This window comes from Cherax quadricarinatus, chromosome 33, assembly GCF_038502225.1.
Source record: "Cherax quadricarinatus isolate ZL_2023a chromosome 33, ASM3850222v1, whole genome shotgun sequence".
NCBI classification, from domain to species: Eukaryota; Metazoa; Arthropoda; class Malacostraca; order Decapoda; family Parastacidae; genus Cherax; species Cherax quadricarinatus.
Window position 1 is genome coordinate 21,773,475 of NC_091324.1, and position 25,130 is coordinate 21,798,604.

General features: G+C 38.4%; 1 protein-coding gene across 2 annotated transcripts in view; it reads left to right on the plus strand.

The window, feature by feature from the left end:
- The window catches only part of LOC128693868 (zinc finger protein 570), a 45,020-nt gene extending 20,951 nt beyond the window's left edge, over positions 1 to 24,069 (plus strand). For both annotated transcript variants that reach the window (XM_070090911.1, XM_070090912.1), the window contains exons 7-10: positions 13,902 to 14,099; positions 19,410 to 19,577; positions 20,726 to 20,899; positions 22,965 to 24,069. In XM_070090911.1, the coding sequence (XP_069947012.1) occupies positions 13,902 to 14,099; positions 19,410 to 19,577; positions 20,726 to 20,899; positions 22,965 to 23,517 (1,093 nt within the window). In that variant the 3' untranslated portion in view covers positions 23,518 to 24,069. The remainder of the gene's footprint in view (positions 1 to 13,901; positions 14,100 to 19,409; positions 19,578 to 20,725; positions 20,900 to 22,964) is intronic.
- The last annotated feature ends 1,061 nt before the right edge of the window (positions 24,070 to 25,130 follow it).

Genomic DNA, 25,130 nt, shown 5'->3' on the forward strand with positions numbered 1-25,130 from the left:
TACATGTGCATCCAGTGTCTCGTAAAATGGTAGATACATTAAGTCCATTAACTGTTCCTGAACAGAAGGGTGCTTGGTCATTACAGTCTTTAAAACATCTTCCAACTTTTTGGACCTTCTTAGAAGGACAATCGGGATGTTTATGTCCCTTAACACCACATAAATGGCAAACAGGAATAAAAGAAGTCAGTTTACTTTCCACTAGAGGCTTTGATTTCTTAAGATCTGGTGAACCCTTGCCCTTAGGGTTCAATCCCTTTAGGTCTTTACAGGAATTGTGAGCCTCAGCATACAAGTCAGCGGCCTCAGCAACTTCATCAGCTTTAATCAGGTTACGTTCTCTAATGAATGTTCGTATCTGGTGAGGAAGAGCTGTCAGGAACTGGTCAGCAACCATGAAGTCTCTAAGAGATTCATAGCTGTGATCAATTCCTGAACACACTATCCAAAAGTCGAACAAACGAAAGAGTGTTACCTGTAACTGCTGAAAGTTTTGGCCATGCTGTAAGGTGGCATACCTGAAATCTTTCCTGTAAGAATTTGTGGTCTTTTGGTATGCTTTAAGGATTGCTTTCTTCAGTAGGTTACAATTACATATGATATTCTGCAACAAAGTTGCATAGATATTCAAAGCTGTGCCAGAAAATAACATTCCTAACCTGGTAGCCCAGGTGTCAGCAGGCCATTCACAGAGGGTAGCAGTATTTTCAAACCTGATAATGTATGAAGTGATGTCTTCACCCTCTGTGAAGGGAGGTAAATTAGGTGTTGGAATATGTGCACTAGCTGCATGATGTTCAATTACTCCTTCCTCTAATTGTTGTTGTGTAAAAGTTAACTTTTTACAGTGGACCCCCAGTATTCGATATTAATCCATTCCTGAGAGCTCATCGAATCCGATAATATCGAGAACCGAATCAATTTTCCTCATAAGAAATAATGGAAATCAAATTAATCCGTGCAAGACACCCAAAAGTATAAAAAAAAAAAAATTTTACTACATGAAATATTAAGTTTAATGCAATAGAATAATTACAATAACAATAAAATAATTGACACTTACCTTTAATGAAGATCTGGTGATGATTGATGGGATGAGAGGAGGGGAGAGGTGTTAGTGTTTAGAAGGGGAATCCCCTTTCATTAGGACTTGAGGTAGCAAGTCCTTTTCCGGGGTTACTTCCCTTCTTCTTTTAACCCTTTGACTGTTTCAGGCCCATTTCTGAAACTGTCATTCTATGTCGCTCAATTTTTGAAAAAAAAAAAATTTATTTTTCTTATGAAATGATAGAGAATCTTTTCCCGATGGTAATGACACCAAAAGTTCGAAATTTGGTCGAAAACTCATGGAATTATGCTCCCGCGAAGTTAGCGGTCTCGGCGACATATGCGTATCGGCGATTTCGCCGACTTTGAGCCCTATTTTCAGCCAATTCCATTGTTCTAGTTGACCAAACTCATAGCTATTTCTTTAGAACTCCATTTTATCTATCAGCTGAGTACAAGAAACCTCCCATTTACTAATTTGGACTACCCAATATGGTGGTCAGAAATTGGCAGTTTGGCCAATTTCACGCAAACTAAAAAAGATGCCAATTTCAAAATAGGGTCCAGAATAAACAAGGTAGACATTTGTGGCACTAAAATAACATATGCTCTGTTCATTAGTCACATCTCTAGGCCCCTCTTATATTATTATTGCTTTCTATTTTGATTTTTTATTCATACAAAAAAATACAAAATTTACTGTTATGCAGACTACTGCATTATTGTAAAAATGGTATAAATAATATCAGTGCACTAGTGAAAGAATATTAGACTCCCCAGTTGACGTGTATTGGACGTGTGGTGTGATTTATTTACTCCTGAACATTGGTAAAAATCGAACATTTCCACTACTTTGAGCTCAGTTTCAAGGTCGTTTTCATCGTCAAAGTAATGAAAATCATCTCTATTTCTGTAATACAGTGGACCCCCGGTTAACGATATTTTTTCACTCCAGAAGTATGTTCAGGTGCCAGTACTGACCGAATTTGTTCCCATAAGAAATATTGTGAAGTAGATTAGTCCATTTCAGACCCCCAAACATACACATACAAACGCACTTACATAAATACACTTACATAATTGGTCACATTCGGAGGTAATCGTTATGCGGGGGTCCACTGTATGTTTTCCATTTTATCACCTAAAACCATGAAAACGCGAATACAACGATAAATACTATACGAAAATACACCTCAAAGTTGGCGTTTTATTCCAAAAAACGATCAGTTTTTTTTTCTCATTACGCAATGTGTGCTGCAGGATTTTTTTTATGTGGTGCACACTGACCACACAGACCCATTCTCTCACATGTGGGCCTACCAGCTTTCTCCCGCTTGATTTGAAGCCGCTAGAATTATTGAGTATATATACGTCAGAAACATTGGCTCGTAAGACGTATTTATACGTCGAAAACAGTCAAAGGGTTAATGCCACTAGGACCAGCTTGAGAGTCACTGGACCTCTGTCGCACAACAAATATGTCCATAGAGTTCTGTACCTCCAGTTCCTTTACGATTTGTCTAAAATGGGCCATAACATTGTCATTGTAATAGTCACCAGCAAGGCTTGCAATAGCTGTGTTAGGGTGATTTTCATCCATAAAGGTTTGCACTTCAACCCACATTGCACACATTTCCTTAATTTTTGAAGTAGGCACAATGGAGTCCACAACTGGCATAGGCTTCTCAGGGTTAGCCCCAAACCCTTCAAAATCTTTCTTAATTTCCATACTAATTCTCACCCTTTTTACCACAGGGTTGGCACTAGAAGCTTTCTTGGGGCCCATGGTGACTTATTTTGCAGAAACAAGCACCAAACACGGTGATAATATGGAATGTACCGAATGTATCCTTAGATGCGCGCACACTGGCTGGCTTGTAAACACTGGCACACACGGGGCAGTTCAGGCCACTTGGACAGGTCTCGTACGAATCGTATCGAATACCGGGTTTTCAATCGAATACCGAGGAAATTTTTTTGCGATATGATGCATCGAATACCGGATTTATCGAATACCGATGCCATCGAATACCAGGGGTCCACTGTATTCTCTAATTCAAGGCGAGCTTTTTCGAACTCGCGATCTTTTTCTCTCTCTCTTAACTCATGTTCTCTAGCTCTTTCCTCACGTTCTCTAGCTCTTTCCTCACAATCAAGTCTATCACGCTCTTTTTTGTCTTCTCGCTCTCTTTCTGTCTTTCTTGGCTTTCTCTTTCAATTCTCTCTCTCTCTCCTTTTTCTCCTGTCTTTCAAGGTTCTCTTTCTCCTTTTTCTCTTCTCTTTCGATTCTCTCTCTCTCCTTTTCCTCTTCTCTTTCGATTCTCTCTCTCTCCTTTTCCTCTTCTCTTTCGATTCTCTTTCTCTCCTTTTCCTCCTGTCTTTCTCTTTCTGTCTCTCTTCTCTCTCAATTCTTTCTCTTTCAATTCTTTCCTGGATCTTAGCACTAATGAAAGATTCTAAATTTTTTCCTGTTATTCCTAACTTACTTCCAGCGTTCATCCAAAACTGGTATTCCTCCATACTTGCAAGAATAACTTAAACTACCAGGGGAAAATGAAACGGGTATCACAGAAAACGGAGGGTTCAATTCCTGCTCTGCTCAAACTAAACAAACCAGAGGGCTCGATCCCTGCTTCAATTAAACAATATGTATTAATGAAAACAAAGGGTTCTATGCCGGCTCCGAGCAAACAGTAAGTAGAATGGGGTCCCTTGACCATCCAATCTTCTCACCAATAAATCAAGAGTGTTCTACGACAGTTCCCTTGATACAATAAAGAGCTCAATGAAACAAATTGTCACTGGAAAATCTCGGGTCCTTAGAGTCTATTCCTCCAAATAGTTTCAAGCTCACAAAAGGTGGCAGAATTAACTAGTATATCCTGCCTTGACTTGACATACAGTAAATTGAGACTATAACAATCACCAAATCTTTTAAATACCTGTACTGTAGTCCTACCATAGAGAATGATTACTCATGGCTGGTGGTAACCGTCTGTGGTATGCGGTGTTGAAGTTCCAATGGTAGATTCGAGATAGGGTTGAATCTTGATTCAGTCGAGTTGATCCTGGCAAGGTCGCCACTTGTGAAGGCTTACTCAGCCCTGTAACAACTTCAGACAGTATTACCAAGGCTGGCTGGCTCCTCAGGAAAATTAATGAATAGAAAAAGAAATAATAACAGACAATGATAAACACTTTATTATTTAGAAAATATAAAATATAAAACAATAAAACATGAATAAGTATCCTAACTGAAAGAAAAATGAAATGAAAAAATGACATTTGAATTCAACGCTAATATATATTCAGTGATACTGGGGTATCTGGTGGAGGTTGACACCGTCTTGTAGCAATTGTAGCTGTTGCTGATGATGTGGGGGGGGGGGGTCACAGGTGTTGGTGACAACCCAACAGCTAGGTCTTCACAGAGTCTGTAGCCTTGAATAGTCAGTCCAGATGACAGGAACGCAGGTTCTTTACCACTGCAAAGATGAGAGGTTATGTCCTGCGGTGCCGTACATATAAACAGGTAGGTAGATCCAACATGTGACGTCTCGGGACGTTAGTCCATCTCCTTCAATACTCCTCGTTGGTTGGCAGGTGACCCGATCTGTCATTCCAAGCTGGAAAGAGAGACAGGTTACCCACTGCTTAAGAAATCACTCTATGATAAGTACAATACCTAAAAGACGTGGTGATTATTAAAACATCTAACAGAGATCAAGGCTGAAAGGACTAAGTTTATTATTGGTCAAAAGTAAAGCTTTCAACCAATAAGTCCACTCAAATAGGAGCAGGCTTGTACTTACAGTTGTGCTGGGAGCTGTGAGTTGAGTGATTACTGTTTGGTCTGAACCCCACACGTCACCTTTCAGTGGGGGGGAAGGGGGGGATAGTGGGAGCTAGACTTACCCTACCTTAACAAGCAGCCGGCAATCAAACTATCGTTACCATATACTCGCTCGCTACTCCTATCTGTTGAACTTTTCCCTCACACTGGTCTCGTGTGTTTTTCAAGAAATTGACTGTACAAACCATACCATTACCTAAATTTAGTCTTGTGCTTTTATCATATAGTACATGAAGTAGTTTTTTTTTTTATTTATGTGCAGTTCATTGGTGGCTTTAATTATCCACGAAGGAAAACTGATGCTTTTCCTACTACGTATTGAAATTTTTTCGTAGCATGTACGTTTACAGGAGTATCAATTTGCATTGTGTTACATTTTAAACCCACACAGTCTTCTTTAAGCGAAATTTAATTTTTTCTTTGTAAGTTTTACCTTCAAACCTGCAACAGTGGCATGCACAAAAAATACCAAAAGGCATAGGGGCATAGATGCATCCTATTGCTTCTAAAACTATGATACTTTTTGTTTTTTTTACTTATATTGTATTTAAGATTATCAATGAATGTAGAACTTTACATGCAGATATCTAATCACTGTGACCTTTTCACTATCTTGCTTAAAAATTTTTTTCTTTTCTATATTAAGAAATGAAATGAGTTTTTCCTATGTAAATGGTATATTTTAACAGTATTGTTGGGTTTTTGTTCTCATTTGTATTTTGAGAAGGGCTGGTCAGTTTATACAGCAGGGCCCCGCTTTACGGCGTTTCGCTTTACGGCGTTCCGCTAATACGGACATTTCAAATTATGACCAAAACTCGCTATACGGCTCCCCCCACCTGTCTTTCTAATACGGTCACAGCAGCCCACCGAGTTTGTTTACATTCTCCCTGAGCACATCTCCTTATTATGTCTGGAAACTTTCCAAAATTTCAAGTGTTTTAAAGTTATTGTATATTTTATATGTATTGTACTTGATAATTAAACTTGTGTACACCTGTACCTAATAAACTTACACACTGTGCTGGCATGTAGGTACACATTAAAATCACTAAGAGTCTACTCTTGATGCAATAATAATAATAATAATAATAATAATCTCTTGGGCGCATTAATGTCGCATATTACGTTAATATAGACATTTCCCTTAATCTATCTATGATATTTTTTTCAAAATTATATAAGAAACACATTATGTAACACACAAACATGATACATGCACCCACAGTATAAAAATTTATACAAATATATATGAGATGTTTACCAAACGGTTTGTAGAAGTGTCGGAAGAATTACGTTTTCTCTAGCCCGTCACCTGTTACTACGGATAACTGTAGAAAAATATTCCTTTCGTATGCCTTCACTTTATAGCTATAATTCTGTACTAACTTGTACACAGTGTAAGAGTATTTGTTTCGTGATTTAATTATTATAATAATAATAAAAATATTATAAGGTAAAAGTTTCACAAACTCTTACAAATGTACATGAATGAACTAAAACTGGACACGTATTAATACCGTCTATTTCGCCTGACCGAGTGATCGTCCACAACCTGTTCAGTTTGTTTGTTTACGCTGTCTGAGCTCGGTGTTTCATTAAATGTTGTATATTACGTTAATATACACATTTTCATTAATCCATCCGTGATATTTTTTTCAAAATTATATAATAAACACGATACATAACATAAATACATAACATATGTGTAGAGAACCTAGGATAACCCAAAAAAGTCAGAGTGACTTACTTCCATTGCCTTCACTCAGAGCATCATTTCTTCTCAAAATGATGTTACATGAGAATGGGAGTGTTCTTTTTTATTTATTCTACCATATCAATGTAGAGACAACCTGTACACAATGTAACTTGTACACAAACCAGACGTGTACACTGTTTACAAAACTTACCTTCGCCTGGTTTGTTTACATAACTCTGCGCCTGTCCTCTCTCATGCACTCATTCTTTCTCTCTGGTATGGTAGCCTGGCTGACTACCATACATACCACACTTGATTTTTTACAATAAATACTACTCATCTCACCCTATATTTTAAGGTAAGTAATGAGTGAACTGTATATACATTTTATCGCTCTGGGATGCTTAAATATCATAGAATAGTATGTGTGGGTGGGTTGGCCTGGTATGGTAGCCTGGCTGACTACCATACATACCACACTTGATTTTTTACAATAAATACTACTCATCTCACTCTATATTTTAAGGTAAGTAATGAGTGAACTGTATATACATTTTATCACTCTGGGATGCTTAAATATCATAGAATAGTATGTGTGGGTGGGGTGGCCTGGTATGGTAGCCTGGCTGACTACCATACATACCACACTTGATTTCTTACAATAAATACTACTTGTCTCACCCTAGATTAAGACTATAAATATTTTAAGGTAAGTAATGAGTGCACTATGTGTGTATTGTACTTTTTTATTGTTTTTTGATGCCTGGTTCTATTGCTAACATAATATATGTTAGTGTAAACTTGTTATCTAGTGTTTGTATGCATTTGTAAGTGGAAAAAAAGGGTGTTCCACTTTACGGCGGTAGCCTGGAACCTAACCCGCCGTATAAGTGGGGCCCTCCTGTACTTGCTTCACAAGTATATTTGAGGTGGCATAATAGAGCAAACAAGTTAACCTACATATGGGAACACTGGGAGCATTGCCAATACTATTACATATATAGTACATGGAGAATATAGGAGTTCTACACTCGGCTTCTAATGCTAACTCTTTTCAGTTTTTGCAACTCTGGTACCAAAGATTTTTCTTCTTTCTTCTTTCAACAAACTGGCCGTATCCCACTGAGGCAAGGTGACCCAAAAAGAAAAACAAAAGTTTCTCTTCTTAAATTTAATAATTTATATAGGAGAAGAGGTTACTAGCCCCTTGCTCCCGACATTTTAGTTGCCTCTTACGACACGCATGGCTTATGGAGGAAGAATTCTGTTCCACTTCACCATGCAGATAAGAGGAAATAAACAAGAACAAGAACTAGTAAAAAAATAGAAGAAAACCCAGAGGGGTGTGTATATATTTTATTTCGTGGCTTATCAGACACAGCTTATAAGACTTTTTTAGTTTCAATGGCTTAGTATTAGATGTAACTGGAAGAGCTGTAGTGCACCCCACACCCAAACTTATAGCTCCCATCACTGACCTTCAGTTTATAGGATACAGGGTGGTTTTTGGAGACTTTTTTTTTTTTCAACAAACCGGCCATATCCCACCAAGGCAGAGTGGCCCAAAAAGAAAAACAAAAGTTTCTCTTTTTAAATTTAGTAATTTATACAGGAGAAGGGGTTACTAGCCCCTTACTCCCGGCATTTTAGCCGCCTCTTAAAACACGCATGGCTTACGGAGGAAGAATTCTGTTGTGTAGTGTGACCTAAGTGTAAGTAGAAGTTAAAAGATGTACCTGAAATCTTGCATGTTTATGAGACAGAAAAGAGCCACCAGAAATCCTACCATCTTGTAAAACAATTACAGGCTTCCGTTTTAGACTCACTTGGCAGGAAGGTAGTACAGTGGACCCCCCGGTTCGCGATACTAATCTGTTCCTGAGAGCTCATTGTAAACCAAAAATATCGGAAAGCGAATCAATTTTCCCCATAAGAAATAATGGAAATCAAATTAATCCGTGCAAGACACCAAAAAGTATGAAAAAAAAACTTTTACCACATGAAATATTAAGTTTAATGCAATAGAATAGTAATTACAGTAACAACAATAACAATAAATAACAATAAATAACGAAAGAATAATTGACACTTACCTTTAATGAAGATCTGGTGATGATTGATGGGATGGGAGAAGGGGAGTGTGTGGATGGTGTTAGCATTTAGAAGGGGAATCCCCCTCCATTAGGACTTGAGGTAGCAAGTCCTTTTCCGGGGTTACTTCCCTTCTTCTTTTAATGCCACTAGGACCAGGTTGAGAGTCACTGGACCTCTGTCGCACAACATATCTGTCCATAGAGGCCTGTACCTCTCGTTCCTTTATGACTTTCCTAAAGCACGGCTTGCAATAGCTGTCTGAGGGTGATTTTCATCCATGAAGGTTTGCACTTCAAGCCACTTTGCACAGATTTCCTTAATCTTTGAAGTAGGCAACTTCTTCAATTTCTCTCTCCCCTCCTCCGAAGCAATTTCCTCAGGTGTGGCCTCTTGCTGTTGAAGTTGATCTAGCAGCTCATCAGTGGTTAGTTCTTCATTGTCCTCCTCCACCAACTCTTCCACATCCTCCCCACTAACCTCCAACCCCAAGGACTTCCCCAATGCCACAATGGACTCCTCAACTGGCATAGGATTCTCAGGGTTAGCCTCAAAGCCTTCGAAATCCCTTTTGTCTACACATTCTGGCCACAGTCTTTTCCAGGCAGAGTTCAAGGTCCTCTTAGTCACTCCCTCCCAAGCCTTACCTATAAGTTTTACACAATTGAGGATAGTAAAGTGATCCTTCCAAAACTCCTTTAGAGTCAGTTGAGTTTCTGTGGTCACTTCAAAGCACCTTTCAAACATAGCTTTTGTGTACAGTTTCTTGAAGTTGGTAATGACCTGCTGGTCCATGGGCTGCAGGAGGAGTGGTATTAGGAGGCAAGAACTTGACCTTAATGAAACTCATGTCCCCACAAAGTCGCTCTGACAAGTCTGTAGGATGACCAGGGGCATTGTCTAATACCAGGAGGCACTTAAGGTCTAATTCCTTTTCAATTAAGTAATTTTTCACACTGGGGGCAAACGCATGGTGTAACCAGTCATAGAAAAAGTCCCTAGTGACCCATGCCTTACTGTTTGCCCTCCACAGCACACACAAATTAGCCTTGAGGACATTCTTTTGCCTGAACGCTCTGGGAGTTTGAGTGATACACCAATAAAGGCTTCACTTTGCAATCACCACTAGCATTGGAACACATCAACAGAGTAAGCCTGTCTTTCATAGGCTTATGTCCTGGGAGTGCCTTTTCCTCCTGAGTAATGTAGGTCCTGCTTGGTAATTTCTTCCAAAACAGGCCTGTTTCGTCACAATTAAACACTTGTTCAGGTTTCAATCCTTCAGCCTCTATGTACTCCTTGAATTCATGCACATATTTTTCAGCTGCTTTGTGGTCTGAACTGGCAGCCTCACCATGCCTAATCACACTATGTATACCACTACGATTCTTAAATCTTTCAAACCAACCTTTGCTGGCCTTAAATTCACTCACATCACCACTAGTTGCAGGCAATTTTTTTACCAAATCGTCATGCAACTGCCTAGCCTTTTCACAAATGATTGCTTTAGAGATGCTATCTCCTGCTATCTGTTTTTCATTTATCCACACCAATAACAGTCTCTCAACATTTTCTAACACTTGCGGTCGCTGTTTCGTAATCACAGTTGCACCTTTTGCAAGAACAGCTTCCTTGATTGCCGTTTTCTTGCTCACTATAGTAGAGATGGTTGATTGGGGTTTACTATACAACCTGACCAGCTCCGACACACGCACTCCACTTTCGTACTTTGCAATTATCTCTTTCTTCATTTCAACAGTCATTAGCACCCTTGGTCTCGAAGGGTTGGCACTGGGAGCTTTCTTGGGGCCCATGGTGACTTATTTTGCAAAAACAGGCACCAAAAACAGTAATAATATGGATAATATGGAATGTACCGAATGTATCCTTAGATGCGCACACACTGGCTGGCTTGTAAACACACGGGGCAGTTCAGGCCACACATGGACACGTCTTGTATGAACCACATCGCATACCGGGTTTTGTATCGGGAAGCGAGGCAAATTTTCTGCGATATAATGCATCGGTTACCGGATTTATCGGATACCGATAGCATTGCGAACCGGGGTTCCACTGTACCTCCCTGGGTGGTTGCTGTCTACCAATGTACTACCTAGTACCAAAGATTTATTGCAGAATATATTTTATCTTTTGAGCAACTGTACTGATATTGGTACAGAATCTCCTCATATATATTATAACATTTGAGTTCTGGAGGTGAGGAGTACAGTGCCTGTATACTGAAGGATAGGTGTAGAGGTTGCAACTTAGAGGGTTCATTTTTACTGTGATGTCTGCACACTTCTGGCAAGACAGCTTATGAATGAATCATGGTGTATGCTTTTTCTCTTTATGTCACTTTACCTTGGTGGGATGTAGTCACTGTAAAACGAGAGAACTTCAATAGAAATCTAAAGTTACTAGCTGCCTGTTATAATAGTTCCTTTGTGGGGTTTAGAAAAACTAGTGCAGAACTTTTAATATTTTTTTGAGCTAATAAATCTTATTTTCCAGTGGCCTATGAATGAATCCAGAAAAAATTTAAATTTCTTACTCTACTGTATATTTTTCCATGAAACTTATAGACACACTGCATAATTTTGGTTATATTGATGATACTCTTTGGATTGTTACATTGTTTCATTCATCTAGATGATACTCATGGAATTATACTTTAATTGTTGTTCATAATAATAATACATAATAAAATTAAGCACTAAACCCAAAAGGGTTGTGCAGTGCTGCAGGAAGGAACATCTAAAGGTGAGGAGGGAATAAGGGGCAGGAGTGTATGAGGGTAGGGGTTAATAAAGGTAAGGGAGAGTGCAACAGGAAAATTAAAATTAAATTTGGTTTTTGTTCCTAATACAGTGGACCCCCGGTTAACGATATTTTTTCACTCCAGAAGTATGTTCAGGTGCCAGTACTGACCGAATTTGTTCCCATAAGGAATATTGTGAAGTAAATTAGTCCATTTCAGACCCCCAAACTTACACGTACAAATGCACTTACATAAATACACTTACATAAATACACTTACATAATTGGTCGCATTCGGAGTTGATCGTTATGCGGGGGTCCACTGTACTACTCATGGTATTTTTGCATTATTTTGAAAGTAGGAGTTACCTCGATGTTATGAGGCCATGTACATTACTGATATTTAAGTCAGTTGATTCAGTTCGCTTATTTTCAGAACATTATTTCCAGTAGCACCTTGTTTTTAAATTTATTCACTTGCACATTCACCGTTTTGTTACTGCTCTGCCTGTTCATCTTTCAAAATTCTCATTAACAAATTTTAAATTACAATGCAGTACAGTAATTATTTCCATAATGCTTTAAAACTACATTGTCCACTTCCTGTTTAGTTTTCTCAAAGTACAGCACATGCAGACTTTAGTGTGAGTATGGTAACATGTAATTCATCGTTCTAGAATAACAATCTAGAAATATGAAACATTATAGTTAGCTATTTTTATAATTTATCAAGTTTACTTTCAGCCTTTTGATAGGCACATTTAGTTTCCTGTTAGAATAGTATTAGTTTTTATTTTTTTTAAATGCTTATATACATTACAACAACACATTCGTCATTGCAGATCGTGTATTTGAATTATGAATTAAGGGTAATTTTAGCAAAGCTAACATTAACAATTTTCTCCAATCATTTAAAAAAAAAACACTTTAAATTGTTAAAAATTTCAACAGTGAAAATACACACTAGTCTTATATGTTCAAGAGAACTGGAAGATATAGTGAGTGAATCTGTAGAATTCTCGAGCTAAAATGTAATTTCCTAGTGTGTTAATGTAGATTTTGACTTGGTTATTGTCATCACGAAAGTTAGGAAATAACAATGGAAAGAAGTAAATTGAATTTCATTTATATACATTATTGCAAAGATTCATTAAATAGCTCATGCTATAAAAACATTAATTTTGTCAGCATTTCTGTTCAGTTTTTTTCTCTAGTGTTTCTTTCATATCTTGATGTTTTAATTTAGTAAGTCATATGGATTTTAGTCCTTTGAATAGAAAGTTTGAGGTTACTGCAAATTATTTTTTGTAAAGATCAGAAGAAAGCAACTTTATTATTATTCTTATGGGATTTGCTGGAAAGAGAAATCTTATCTAAAAGCCTAAATTGCTCTTCTCCTTCCCCAGATTTTCTCTGGATGAGTGCAGGAAAGGTGAGCATAATTTGCCCCTTCACTGTAATAAAAACATTCCAGAGATTATAAAAATTTTTTTCCAGTATTTTTGGTTTCCAAGAGAAAAAGATAAAGTTACAGTACTCCTTTCAAAACCATTCTGGTTATTTCAGGGATTAAACAGCTTAATGCTCTGTTGAGCAAAACTCACTTCCAGTTTGGGCAACAGCCTTTAAACCTCATTCATGCTTGTTTTAATGTTTAAACTAGATGGAAATTAGTTTGTTTCTACCTTCTAGGTGATTGTTGCATGTTTCTTTGCCTTACTTATGATCTCTCCTTTAACCTATACAGAGGAAAATAAGGTTTCTAAAGGATGTGTACACAAATTTTTTTTAGATGTATATTTTTGTTCTCCATGGAGAAGTGGAACAGAATTCTTCCTCCATAAGCCATGCTTGTTATAAGAGGCGATTGAAGTACCAGGAGCAAGGGGCTAGTAACCCCATCTCCTGTATACATTACTAAAGTTAAAAAGAGAAACTTTTGTTTTTCTTTTTGGGCCACCCTGCTTTGGTGGGATATGGCTGGTTTGTTGAAAGATTTTTATCTTGATATCTAATTACTGTATTTCCTGAATGTAGTAATCATCAGCATTTTTTGGGAAAAAATGATGCATTGTATTTTCAAGTGGCACTTCACTGGCAAGGGGCCCTCCTCCTTATGTACAAAATTATATTGGGATCCTGTGTCAGATTTTGAGGCAATTCATCCACCTTTAATTTTTTTAGGTGGATAACTCGTGTGATTTTTTTTTTTTTTACCTCATTGACTATTTCCCACCAAGGTAGGGTTACCCAAAGAAGAACACATTCAACATCACCTAATCAATACCTGTCTTGCCACAAATGTACTGACATTACATTTTTATATAATTTAATTTAAATTTATTGATGTTCATCTGTTTGACATTATTGTTAAAGTGCATACGTGTTTTCATCGGTTTGTATCTATATTTTTAATACTTAATTAATGATATTTTATGTATTGTATTATAGGTGTCCAAAATGCAAGAAATTGTATCCTGCTCATTATTTATGGACAAGACATATGCTTGTGCACACCAACACCCGTCCGTTTTCATGTGATGAGTGTGATAAGAAATTCAAGAGCAAGGCCGAGTTATTCATCCATAAGAAAACTCACAGACCAAGTGAAGAACGATATACACACTGTTGTGAAATTTGTGGAAAGAGGTAAGTGAGAGATGCTTTATGTTATGCAGCAGAAGACACTCTTGCACAGGAGGTACACAGGTCACAAATGTGTTGCACCCCTGATTTTTTGACTTATACAAGAGTTGTGCTCCTGCTTTTTAAACTCATGAATGTGTTGTGCTCCAGGGTTTTCCAACTTAAAACCAAGTTGTTTGTATAGAAAATAAAGATAGTTTTCACACATACTGATACAGACAGACTCCGCTTTACAGCGCTTCGCTTTACTGCGTTTCGCTAATGCAGTGGTTTTTCATTATACCCATTCTTCATTTATTCAGCCTTCCTACAATAAATATATTCACCACTAACTATAAGCTAAATTGAAAATTGGGTTGGTCAAATGTTTGTTAGTGGGATGAATTGTAAAGGACCTGCCTAGTATGGGCCAACAGGCCTGCTGCAGTGTTCCTCATTTCTTATGTTCTTATGTTCTTAAGTAATGTGTGTACTGTATACACAATTTTTAGGCCTAGCTCTGTTGCTCACTTAATTAACCCTTTCGGGGTTTCGGCCATACTAGTACAGCTTACACGCCAGGGTTTTTGACGTCCTAGTACGCATAAATTCCAGCGCCCTCAAATCTAGCAAGAGAAAGCTGGTAGGCCTACATATGAAAGAATGGGTCTGTGTGGTCAGTGTGCGCAGTATAAAAAAAATCCTGCAGCACACAGTGCGTAATGAGAAAAAAAAAACTTTGACCGTGTTTTTGGTTTAAAACAGCGACTTTGCACTGTATTTTCGTATGGTATTTATTGTTGTATTCTAGTTTTCCTGGTCTTATTTTATAGAATGGAAGACATATTACAGAAATTGAGATGATTTTGATTGGTTTCACAATGAAAAGTACCTTGAAATTGAGCTCAAAGTAGCAGAAATGTTTGATTTTTGCCAAAGTTCAAAAGTAAATAAATCATGCCACGCGTCCAATACACGTCAACTGGTGAATCTAATATTCTTTCACACGTGTGCTGGTATTATTTATACCATTTCTACACTAATACAGTAGTCTGCATAACAAAATCTATTTTTTTTGAGAATAAAAATTCAAAGTGGAAAGCAAAAGAAATGTAAGAGGGGAGTGAGGATGTGACTAATGAACAGAGGAAATGTTATTTTAGTGCCGGGAATGTCTTTCTTGTTTGTTCTGGACCGTATTTGGAAATTGGCATCTTTTGAAATTTGTGTGAAATTGGCAAAATTGCTAAATTCTGACCACTTTATTGGATAGTTGAAATAGGTAAATGGGTGGTTTCTTGTACTCATTCGATAGAAAAAATGAAGTTCTAGCGAAATAGTTATGATTTTTGTCAACTAGTACACTGGAATTGGCCGAAAATAGGGCTCAAAGTCGAGACCGCTAACTTCGCGAGAGCATAATTCCATAAGTTTTCCATCAAATTTCATACTTTTGGTGTCATTATGATCGGGAAAAGATTCTCTATCTTTTCATAAGAAAAAATAATTTTTTTTTTTTTTAAACTTTGGCGACCATGAGAACAAGTCTCTGAGAGGGCCTGGCGACCCTCAAAGGGTTAATATATAATAGTATAAACTTGTTTTCAGGCTTTTATATGTATTTGAAAGTGAAATATGGTTATGTTTCACTTTACAGTGATTTTTATTTTACAGTAGCCCAGAACTTAACCTGCTGTGACTTGGCATTTGATAAACATATTTGTTCTGAAGTGTCCTGTTTGTAAGTGCAGATGTGTGTGTTAGTCACAGTAATTACTATAATTTAGTGTTTTGTATTAAAGTACTGTACTATATGCAGTATTCTGTAGTTATGAATAAAGATTAAATTCTAAAAACAGTAATCTAATAAGAGCATAAAGTGTTTTTTCTGAAAAGACTCGCAGACTCGTACATGATGATAAAATCTGGCAGTGAGAGAGACCTCAAGAGTGTGTGTTCACAGAATAATCTTCCAAAATGTGTGAAACAGAGCAGCTTTCCCTGTATCATTGACATAGGGCTGGAGTTGTTCTTTTCATAAGGTGTCCATGAATTGAATGCATGCAGCCAATCACATCATGGTAAAGCAACAGTCATTAGGAGCAGAAACTAATTATGAACACTGCACTTTACTTTTTGAAGGTAGTTGCTATGGGAAGTATCCTACTGCACAATTGGGAGCAGCCATGAAAGCTAATCATACATTTTAAGGAATCAACATGACCTTTGAATTTAAGAAAAGAGAAAAATTTTACTCTGTAAGTTGCCTCTTGACTACTGTATTCAATCATGGAAATAAAATCTACAGAAAAACATTGCATCATTGTAAAAAGTTCAACACAGGGTGGTGAAAATTGTCCTAAAATAGTCAGTATTGGGCCACATACTAGAAATTCATTTGTGCAGTCTATGATTTTTTTTATTGATAACTGGATATCAAAGCGAGTGTCCAGTCTATTTTTCTTTTGTTACTAATTCTTCATAATGCCCTGCATTATGCTGCTGCTTAAAAGCAGTAGCTGCAAAGTGAATCATAGCCTTTTTTCACTTTCAATTGCATATAAAACCCTGATAACATGTTTACACTATCATACATTAAGTAAGCAATATAGCTAGGCCTAAAAAATGCATATACGGTACACACATTACTTTTTTTTTTTATTATTATCACACTGGCCGATTCCCACCAAGGCAGGGTGGCCCAAAAAAGAAAAACTTTCACCATCATTCACTCCATCACTGTCTTGCCAGAAGGGTGCTTTACACTACAGTTTTTAAACTGCAACATTAACACCCCTCCTTCAGAGTGCAGGCACTGTACTTCCCATCTCCAGGACTCAAGTCCGGCCTGCTGGTTTCCCTGAACCCCTTCATAAATGTTACTTTGCTCACACTCCAACAGCACGTCAAGTATTAAAAACCATTTGTCTCCATTCACTCCTATCAAACACGCTCACGCATGCCTGCTGGAAGTCCAAGCCCCTCACACACAAAACCTCCTTTACCCCCTCTCTCCAACCTTTCCTAGGCCGACCCCTACCCCGCCTTCCTTCCACTACAGACTAATAGACTCTTGAAGTCATTCTGTTTCGCTCCATTCTCTCTACATGTCCGAACCACCTCAACAACCCTTCCTCAGCCCTCTGGACAACAGTTTTGGTAATCCCGCACCTCCTCCTAACTTCCAAACTACGAATTCTCTGCATTATATTCACACCACACATTGCCCTCAGACATGACATCTTCACTGCCTCCAGCCTTCTCCTCGCTGCAACATTCATCACCCATGCTTCACACCCATATAAGAGCATTGGTAAACGCTCTTAAAATATTTCTATTATCCTGAAAATATTTCTATTATCTTACAGTGAGTGGTGAATATATTTGTTGTAGGAAATCTGAATAAATGAGGAATGGGTATAATTAAAAACTGCTGTACTAGAAAAATAATGTAAAGTGAAGCACTGTAAAACAGGGCCTGCATGTAATGGAATTAGACTTGAGCATTTCAAAACTGCAATTAAAGCTCCAATTAAAATTACAAATTACCTTAAGCCTAGTAGCATGACACTTACATAATGATAGTGACAGGGAGTTGGTTAGGCCCTACTTAATTCATGTGTTAGTTTTTTTTTTTCTCTCAACAAACCAGCCGTATCCTACCAAGGCAGGGTGGCATTTTAGTCGCCTCTTACAACACGCATGGCTTACGGAGGAAGAATTCTGTATGTGTTAGGTAATAGATAAAAAAAATTGGCTAACAATATCAGGTAGGCTGCACTCCACAATCAAATGGGCCACATTTTGCCTATGTGTTGGATGCCCCTGGGCTACAGACTTAGCAACTTTTCAAACAAGGCATAACAGGACTGTTTTCAGCTTATCAAGCTATAATGTATACCAGACACTTGATAAGCTTCTTGTCTTTGAAAAGATCATTAGACAGTGGCTGGCTTGTCAGTACAATACAAAACTGTACATTGGTACCTTGAATTACGAGTGCCCCAACTTATGAGTTTTCTGAGTTATGAGCTGTTGCTTTGTCAATTTTTTGCTCTGAGTTGTGAGCCAGAATCCAAGTTACAAGCGAGCTTCAGATATGCCGCCACTAGTTGGCACAGCAAACACCACAACATCCCCCCAGCATTCCAGCGTTTTGTGCAGTTATTTTGCCAAATTTTTTTTCTAACCATGGGTCCTAAGAAAGTAAGTGCAAAGAACAGTGCTGAAAAGAAGAGGATGATGATGTCCATTGAATTAAAGCATGAAATCATAGAAAAACATGAGAAAATCACTTATTTCAGTGTTTTCCTTGTGAAACTAGTGATCTAGTGCAGTAAGCCTCATACACACTCAAACCATACCCTGGCTGGGATTGAACCCGCGGTGAGAGAGTCTCAAAACTCCAGCCCATCGCGTTAGCCACGGCAGTGAAGGGACTTGAGCTAGGGTTCGTCACGGCCACGCTAGCTGGAGATTTGTCTGTAAAAACTTGCATTTGTGGTCACAGTGGTGCCTGTGCTAACCTTCCTATGGTGTAGAAATATACCTAGTTGGACGAATCTTATTGTGGCTAGCTGGTCTAGTGGCTAACGCGACGGGCTGGAGTTTTGAGACTCTCTGACCGCGGGTTCAATCCCGGCCGGGGTACGATTTGTTTGCAATCGTGCCATTACGATTTCGTGACTCATTATAAGAGAAAATGGAGTGTGTATAAGACCTCAGAAGGACAAGAATGGGAAGATATGGTCAGAGCAATAATCATTTTTACCTCGGGAGTGGCCTCCACCACTTGTCACATATTTTATTCATTCTAGAGTATATACTGTATCATGTTTCTATGTTATTTATGTTGTTTATTATGTCAGATCAATTGTGATAGATAAATAAGCCATAGAGTTAATATAAACTTTATATTGAAGTATTTTCTCCTGCCTCCCAAGAGCCAGGAATTCCACTGGAACTGATTAATGGCATTTCATTAATTTAAATGAAGAAAATTGATTTGATATACGAGCAAATTGAGTTACATGCTCGGTCACAGAATGAATTAGACTTAATTAAGTCAAGGTACCATTGTATAGGTAAATTTCCCATAAGGCTTTCAGTATAACGGGATTTTTTTTCTTTTGTAGTGCACTAATTTACTGTACTCTGTGTGAGATCATTATTCTTACCTGTGTGGTATTTTAATTTAGCCAGTATAATAATTCAACCAATTAATAATTTATTACTGTATAGGTTTTTGTTTGGATTTAATATAACGCTATGTTATTTAAAATATCTTGCCATGCTGTTTTATTTTGATAATTATAGAGAATCTGTTTTTTTCAGATTTACACAGAAAGCTAATTTAGAAAGTCACTTGCGGTTACACACTGGTAATCGTCCATTCTCTTGTGAATTTTGTGGCAAATGTTTCTCTCAAAGAGGCAACATGGAAGAACACAGAAGAATACATACTGGGGAAAAACCATTTGCATGTGACGTATGTGGTGTAAGGTCTGTAAATTTTTTAAAAGTTTTGCTGTATTATAATATTTATAGTGTAGTAGTATCTATCGTGTATTTTTTTTTATCCAACTAGTATTTCTGTTTTGGTTTGAATATCTTTTGCCTTGATTATTATCATAATCAGAAGAAAGTGCTAAGCCTACTAGGGTCTCTTTTGCCTAGAACCATGCTCTTTCAAAGTTACCTTTTTAAAACTATCCATTTTGCAACTGACGAACAATGTTAAATGAAGCCAGCATATAAAGTACAGTATGTGAATACCTAACAAAAATGTTCATACTTTCTAAAAATACAGTTACGTCCCAATGAACCTTATCCCGAGGATCCTTAAATTTTGTATTTTCTGTTTAATTCTCCAGGTATTAGTATTTCTGCAAAACTTAAGGCTTTTTCATATTGCTTTGCTTAAACATTACTGTAAATTCTATAGGTAGGCAGCCTGTACAGCTCTATGAAACATCTCTTTATTCATCGTATTGCCTATCTGTCAAGTTAGCAGTCATTATAATCCATATATACATTAACCCTTAAACTGTCCAAACGTAGATCTACGTTTTTTCAACATTTGAAAGTATGTAAAAAAAAACGTAGATTTTTTTTTTTTTTTTACATTTGAAAACGTGCAAAAAAAAAACTTTGATCTACGTTTTTTTTTTTTTGTTATATTTGAAAACATGTAAAAAAAATAGATCTACTTTTGGAGCACTACGCAAGTGAACATAGATCTGTTTGGACAGTTTAAGAGTTAAGTTCTGACATGTTTACTCAGGATTGTAATTCTTCAGTTCTGCATGCTTGTGTGTGTGTGTGTGTATGTATGTGTGAGAGAGAAGAGAGCATGCATATTGATAGACGAGCGGGTACAAACACAAAGAAGTTTAGGTGAAACTAAATTTGTATGATGTTATGTAACTGATAAGGTACAGAATAACACGAGAAAGTGAATGTGGCATACTTCACAGACATTTGCGGACTAAACCATGTCAGACCAGAGTGATGAGTGTTATTTCATTCAAGGGTGACAATGTTATAAATCACACACTTTTATTCTCATTCACATATAAAAATATAAATTAAGTAGTTGCTAACTACACTGTTTTGCATTGGAAGATTGATAAAAGTTCTGAATTTTTCAGCTACTCTAGACAAGGTCAGCTAGCCATGCACAGACGTAAGCACTCGGGAGAAAAGCCTCACAAATGTCAATATTGTAATAAAGAATTTCTTCGTAGAGAGGTTCTGAGGAAACATGAACACATGCATACAGATACAAGACCCTATAAATGTTCCTACTGTGAGAAAAGCTTTAGGTAAGCAAGTCTAATTTATTTTGCACTGTTATAAATCCCTTAAGGGGGTGAGGGGGGGGGACTTAATACAAGGAACTGGACCTGCCATTTTCTTCCTTGGATTAAATCCAATTTCCTCCAATTCTCCAGGTGCTATATGACCCCAGTAAGTTCTGTTCTTTCCCCGAAAAAAGCTATTATAAATATACACTGGTTGTCTCCTACTCTACCTTGGTGGGAGAAGGCAGGTGTGAAAAAAATAAGTCATAATTTAATGCATTAGAATAAGAATCCAAAACTCTCAAAAAGTAATTAAGGTTTGAAGTGAGTATACACTGACACGAGCACTGTCATTACAATAAGTCCAGTATTAAAAAAAAAAAAAAAAAAATTATTTTGATAAGACTTATACTATAATTGGTTTTAGAAGCTTTTTGTGTTATGCCATTGTGCATAAAATCACATGTAAATTTAAAATGATTGAATTTGTAATTTTTTTTTATTTTAATCATGGGGAAGCACTAAACCAATAGGGGTCATATAGTGGGCAAATGGAGGCATTCAGGTTTATTCTAAGGGGAAGATAATCCTTGTTCCTTGGATTAGGAGCCTTGAGGGGTTAAATTTGTAAATTGTACAAAATGTGTATGCTTCAAATCATGGTATGTAAATACCAAGGAGCAAATAACACGGTGGGTACCTATAGGTATTAATGACATTGCATCGATGCAATGGCTTTATCTATTTAAAACTAATGTGATAGGGCCCCTGCATAGATTAAATGTTATCATTAATAAAAGTCCTTATTATAATCATAGCTAAGCACTAAACTCACAAGGGTCATACGGATTAATAAAGGTATCCATTGTATCTAAGTGTTGTATAAATGCTTTTTCCCATTAGAAGAGTTCTGTGCTATAACTAGTGTTTTTGTATTGCAGCACTAATATGAATAATATATAAGTTGCTGCACATTTGTATTTTAACAAGAAAAAGCATTTGAACTAAATTTTTTTTTTTTTTTTTTTTTTTTTTATTATCACACTGGCCGATTCCCACCAAGGCAGGGTGGCCCGAAAAAGAAAAACTTTCACCATCATTCACTCCATCACTGTCTTGCCAGAAGGGTGCTTTACACTACAGTTTTTAAACTGCAACATTAACACCCCTCCTTCAGAGTGCAGGCACTGTACTTCCCATCTCCAGGACTCAAGTCCGGCCTGCCGGTTTCCCTGAATCCCTTCATAAATGTTACTTTGCTCACACTCCAACAGCACGTCAAGTATTAAAAACCATTTGTCTCCATTCACTCCTATCAAACACGCTCACGCATGCCTGCTGGAAGTCCAAGCCCCTCGCACACAAAACCTCCTTTACCCCCTCCCTCCAACCCTTCCTAGGCCGACCCCTACCCCGCCTTCCTTCCACTACAGACTGATACACTCTTGAAGTTATTCTGTTTCGCTCCATTCTCTCTACATGTCCGAACCACCTCAACAACCCTTCCTCAGCCCTCTGGACAACAGTTTTGGTAATCCCGCACCTCCTCCTAACTTCCAAACTACGAATTCTCTGCATTATATTCACACCACACATTGCCCTCAGACATGACATCTCCACTGCCTCCAGCCTTCTCCTCGCTGCAACATTCATCACCCATGCTTCACACCCATATAAGAGCGTTGGTAAAACTATACTCTCATACATTCCCCTCTTTGCCTCCAAGGACAAAGTTCTCTGTCTCCACAGACTCCTAAGTGCACCATTCACTCTTTTTCCCTCATCAATTCTATGATTCACCTCATCTTTCATAGACCCATCCGCTGACACGTCCACTCCCAAATATCTGAATACGTTCACCTCCTCCATGAAAATTAAATGTTGCAGAATTTATTACTATACATGTACTTTTAAAATGGATGAGCGTGTTTAAATTATAAAATGAAATCCAAGTATGAAAATGTAGTATATATTTTTAACCATTATATTCTAATCATAACCGAATGCTAAACGTGTAAGGGTCATATTTTTAACATAAGTTTAATTATCTAAATATTTGTTTTAAATATAGTGTTTTCTTACATAGGGACCAAGGAAAGAAAAAAGTTCATGAGAGACTACACACTGGAGAAAGGCCTTTTGAATGTCAGTTATGTGGCCGTGGATTCTGTGAATCTGGTAATTTACGCAAACATCTCCGGGTTCATCAGCGCCGTCCCGGAGCTGTGGTCTCAGCAGTGTCTTCAGTAAGGGAGAGAGATCCTCTGGGAATTGGATCAACAGTTGTCTCCAGTGGGCAAAACTATAATGTTGCTGTAATCTCACATTCCACTTTCCCCACTCCTGAAATTCCTACATGTCATAGTGTAGATGGGAATTCTGAGTCTTCCTTAATGGCTATAGTAGAGGTGCCCTTACCTGCCACAATCAGTAGTCGTCAAGCATCCCATTCTTTACCATTCAGTGCACCTACTCTGTCTGAACAAATAAGCGACTCTTCTGGTACTAGTAATCATGCTTCATTAACTTTGCAGCCTCATGAAAGTCCTAGTCTGCCCCAGGAAGAGCGAGAAAAGGAAGATTTTAGAGTTTCCTCTGCTCCATTTCATTCTGTTAGTTGGGCTCTTTATCCTAATTAACTTGAAATAATTTTGAGCTGGAAATTTTATTTTATTAAAGGCATTTTTGTTAAAATTAACATTGAGTGCCTTAGTTAATAAACATTCAACTGGCATACAGTTGAATGAGGAAATGCTTTGCCATGAATGGCTTCTTCAGTCTTTGAGAGAGAACCACAGGCAAGGTATATATAGTAAGCAAGAGGGATAGGATGAGGGGGGGGGGCAGTGTAGACTGCAAGGGTGGGGAGAGGTACCTGCCAGGCATGGGCCAGTAGTCTCATTGCATCACCAAGACTCCAACTACTAGGTTAGACTTATGAAAAAATAAAGCTGCTGGAGTTCTGGGAAATAGTGTTTTTGTTAGTAATCAAAGTATTTTTCAGAGTGCTGTTTGATTAGGTTTTCTTCACAAGTGAAGGTTTGGCAACATTAAGTCATCACCAGGACAGAGCAATCATGTACAAGTTAAAGAGTATTGAAGCATTGCATTGCAGTACAGTACCTCTCCCATCGTTACAGTTTGCACTAGTCTTGCCCCCCCCCAACCTTTTTCATAGCTCATCCTTTAATCCTCTTCAAGGGGGGCTCCTTGGCATGGTGAAGAGGCTCTTGGTCTGAGGAGTTAGACCTGTCGGTCTCCTTCCTCAGACCGAACCTAATTACCCCCAATCCCCCCTTCCCTATCCCATCCTCCCCTTTTCCCTTTCCTCCTCCCCCTCCCCATCCCTCTCTTTTGCCCTTCCTCTTTTTGGCCTTCGGGATTTTTTCCCAGAGGCGCGCTAGTTCCTAGGTAGGGGAAAGGGTACCAGGGTCCATCCCATTCCGTTGAGGTTCTTGGCGGTGGCGTAGTTTGCCGTGGAATCTGGATCGCCTGGGATGTCCCGATCCCTCTCCGGTATCCCGGAGAGTGGCTTTGGGTGTCTTTCGGGCGACAGGTGTATCTCTGGAAGCCACCTTTCGGATTCCGGGGGGTGGTGGCTGGAGGAGGTATGCTTTGTGGCGGATATCCGGCCGCCCTCTCTTTTGTCCACCGAGGTAGCTCGGCAGATGTGAGGTTGCTATCCCGGATTGCTGGTTTACTGGCATGAAGGGTAGGGTATGGCACGGGTTCCATGCTGCATCTACGCTACTTGCGGTGCTGAGGTCCTCTTGGGCGCGGAGGGAGATTTCTGGCCCTTTCATTCCTCCTAGGAACTATCCCTCCCCGGTCCCCCCTTTTTTTATTCTTTTTTTTTATTTTTCTTTTCTTTTCTTTTCTTAAAAACAAAAAGAAAGTAACCTAACCATGGAGAACCCAATCCATGAACCTGCTACCCCCGGGCCCCTTCTTGATACCGCACCCCGTTCTGACCCCGCCTCGTCTTTGGACCGCTCTTCGGACACTCCTCATGCCTCTGTACCTCTTGCAGGTGCTGTTTCCTCACCCGCTTCAGGTACTGAGGTCTCGACTGACTCCTTTGATTTATCTGACCTCCGCTCTCCTTTGACTATGCTTCCGGCCTCTCCCTCTACGGTGCGGCAATTTTCGAATCGCCGGCCCATTCCACATCGGACCAACTCTGGTCCCACGCCTCAACGCCAATTACCTGCTGATGATACTTCTCCACCTTCTCGTTCTTCTCAGAAAAGAT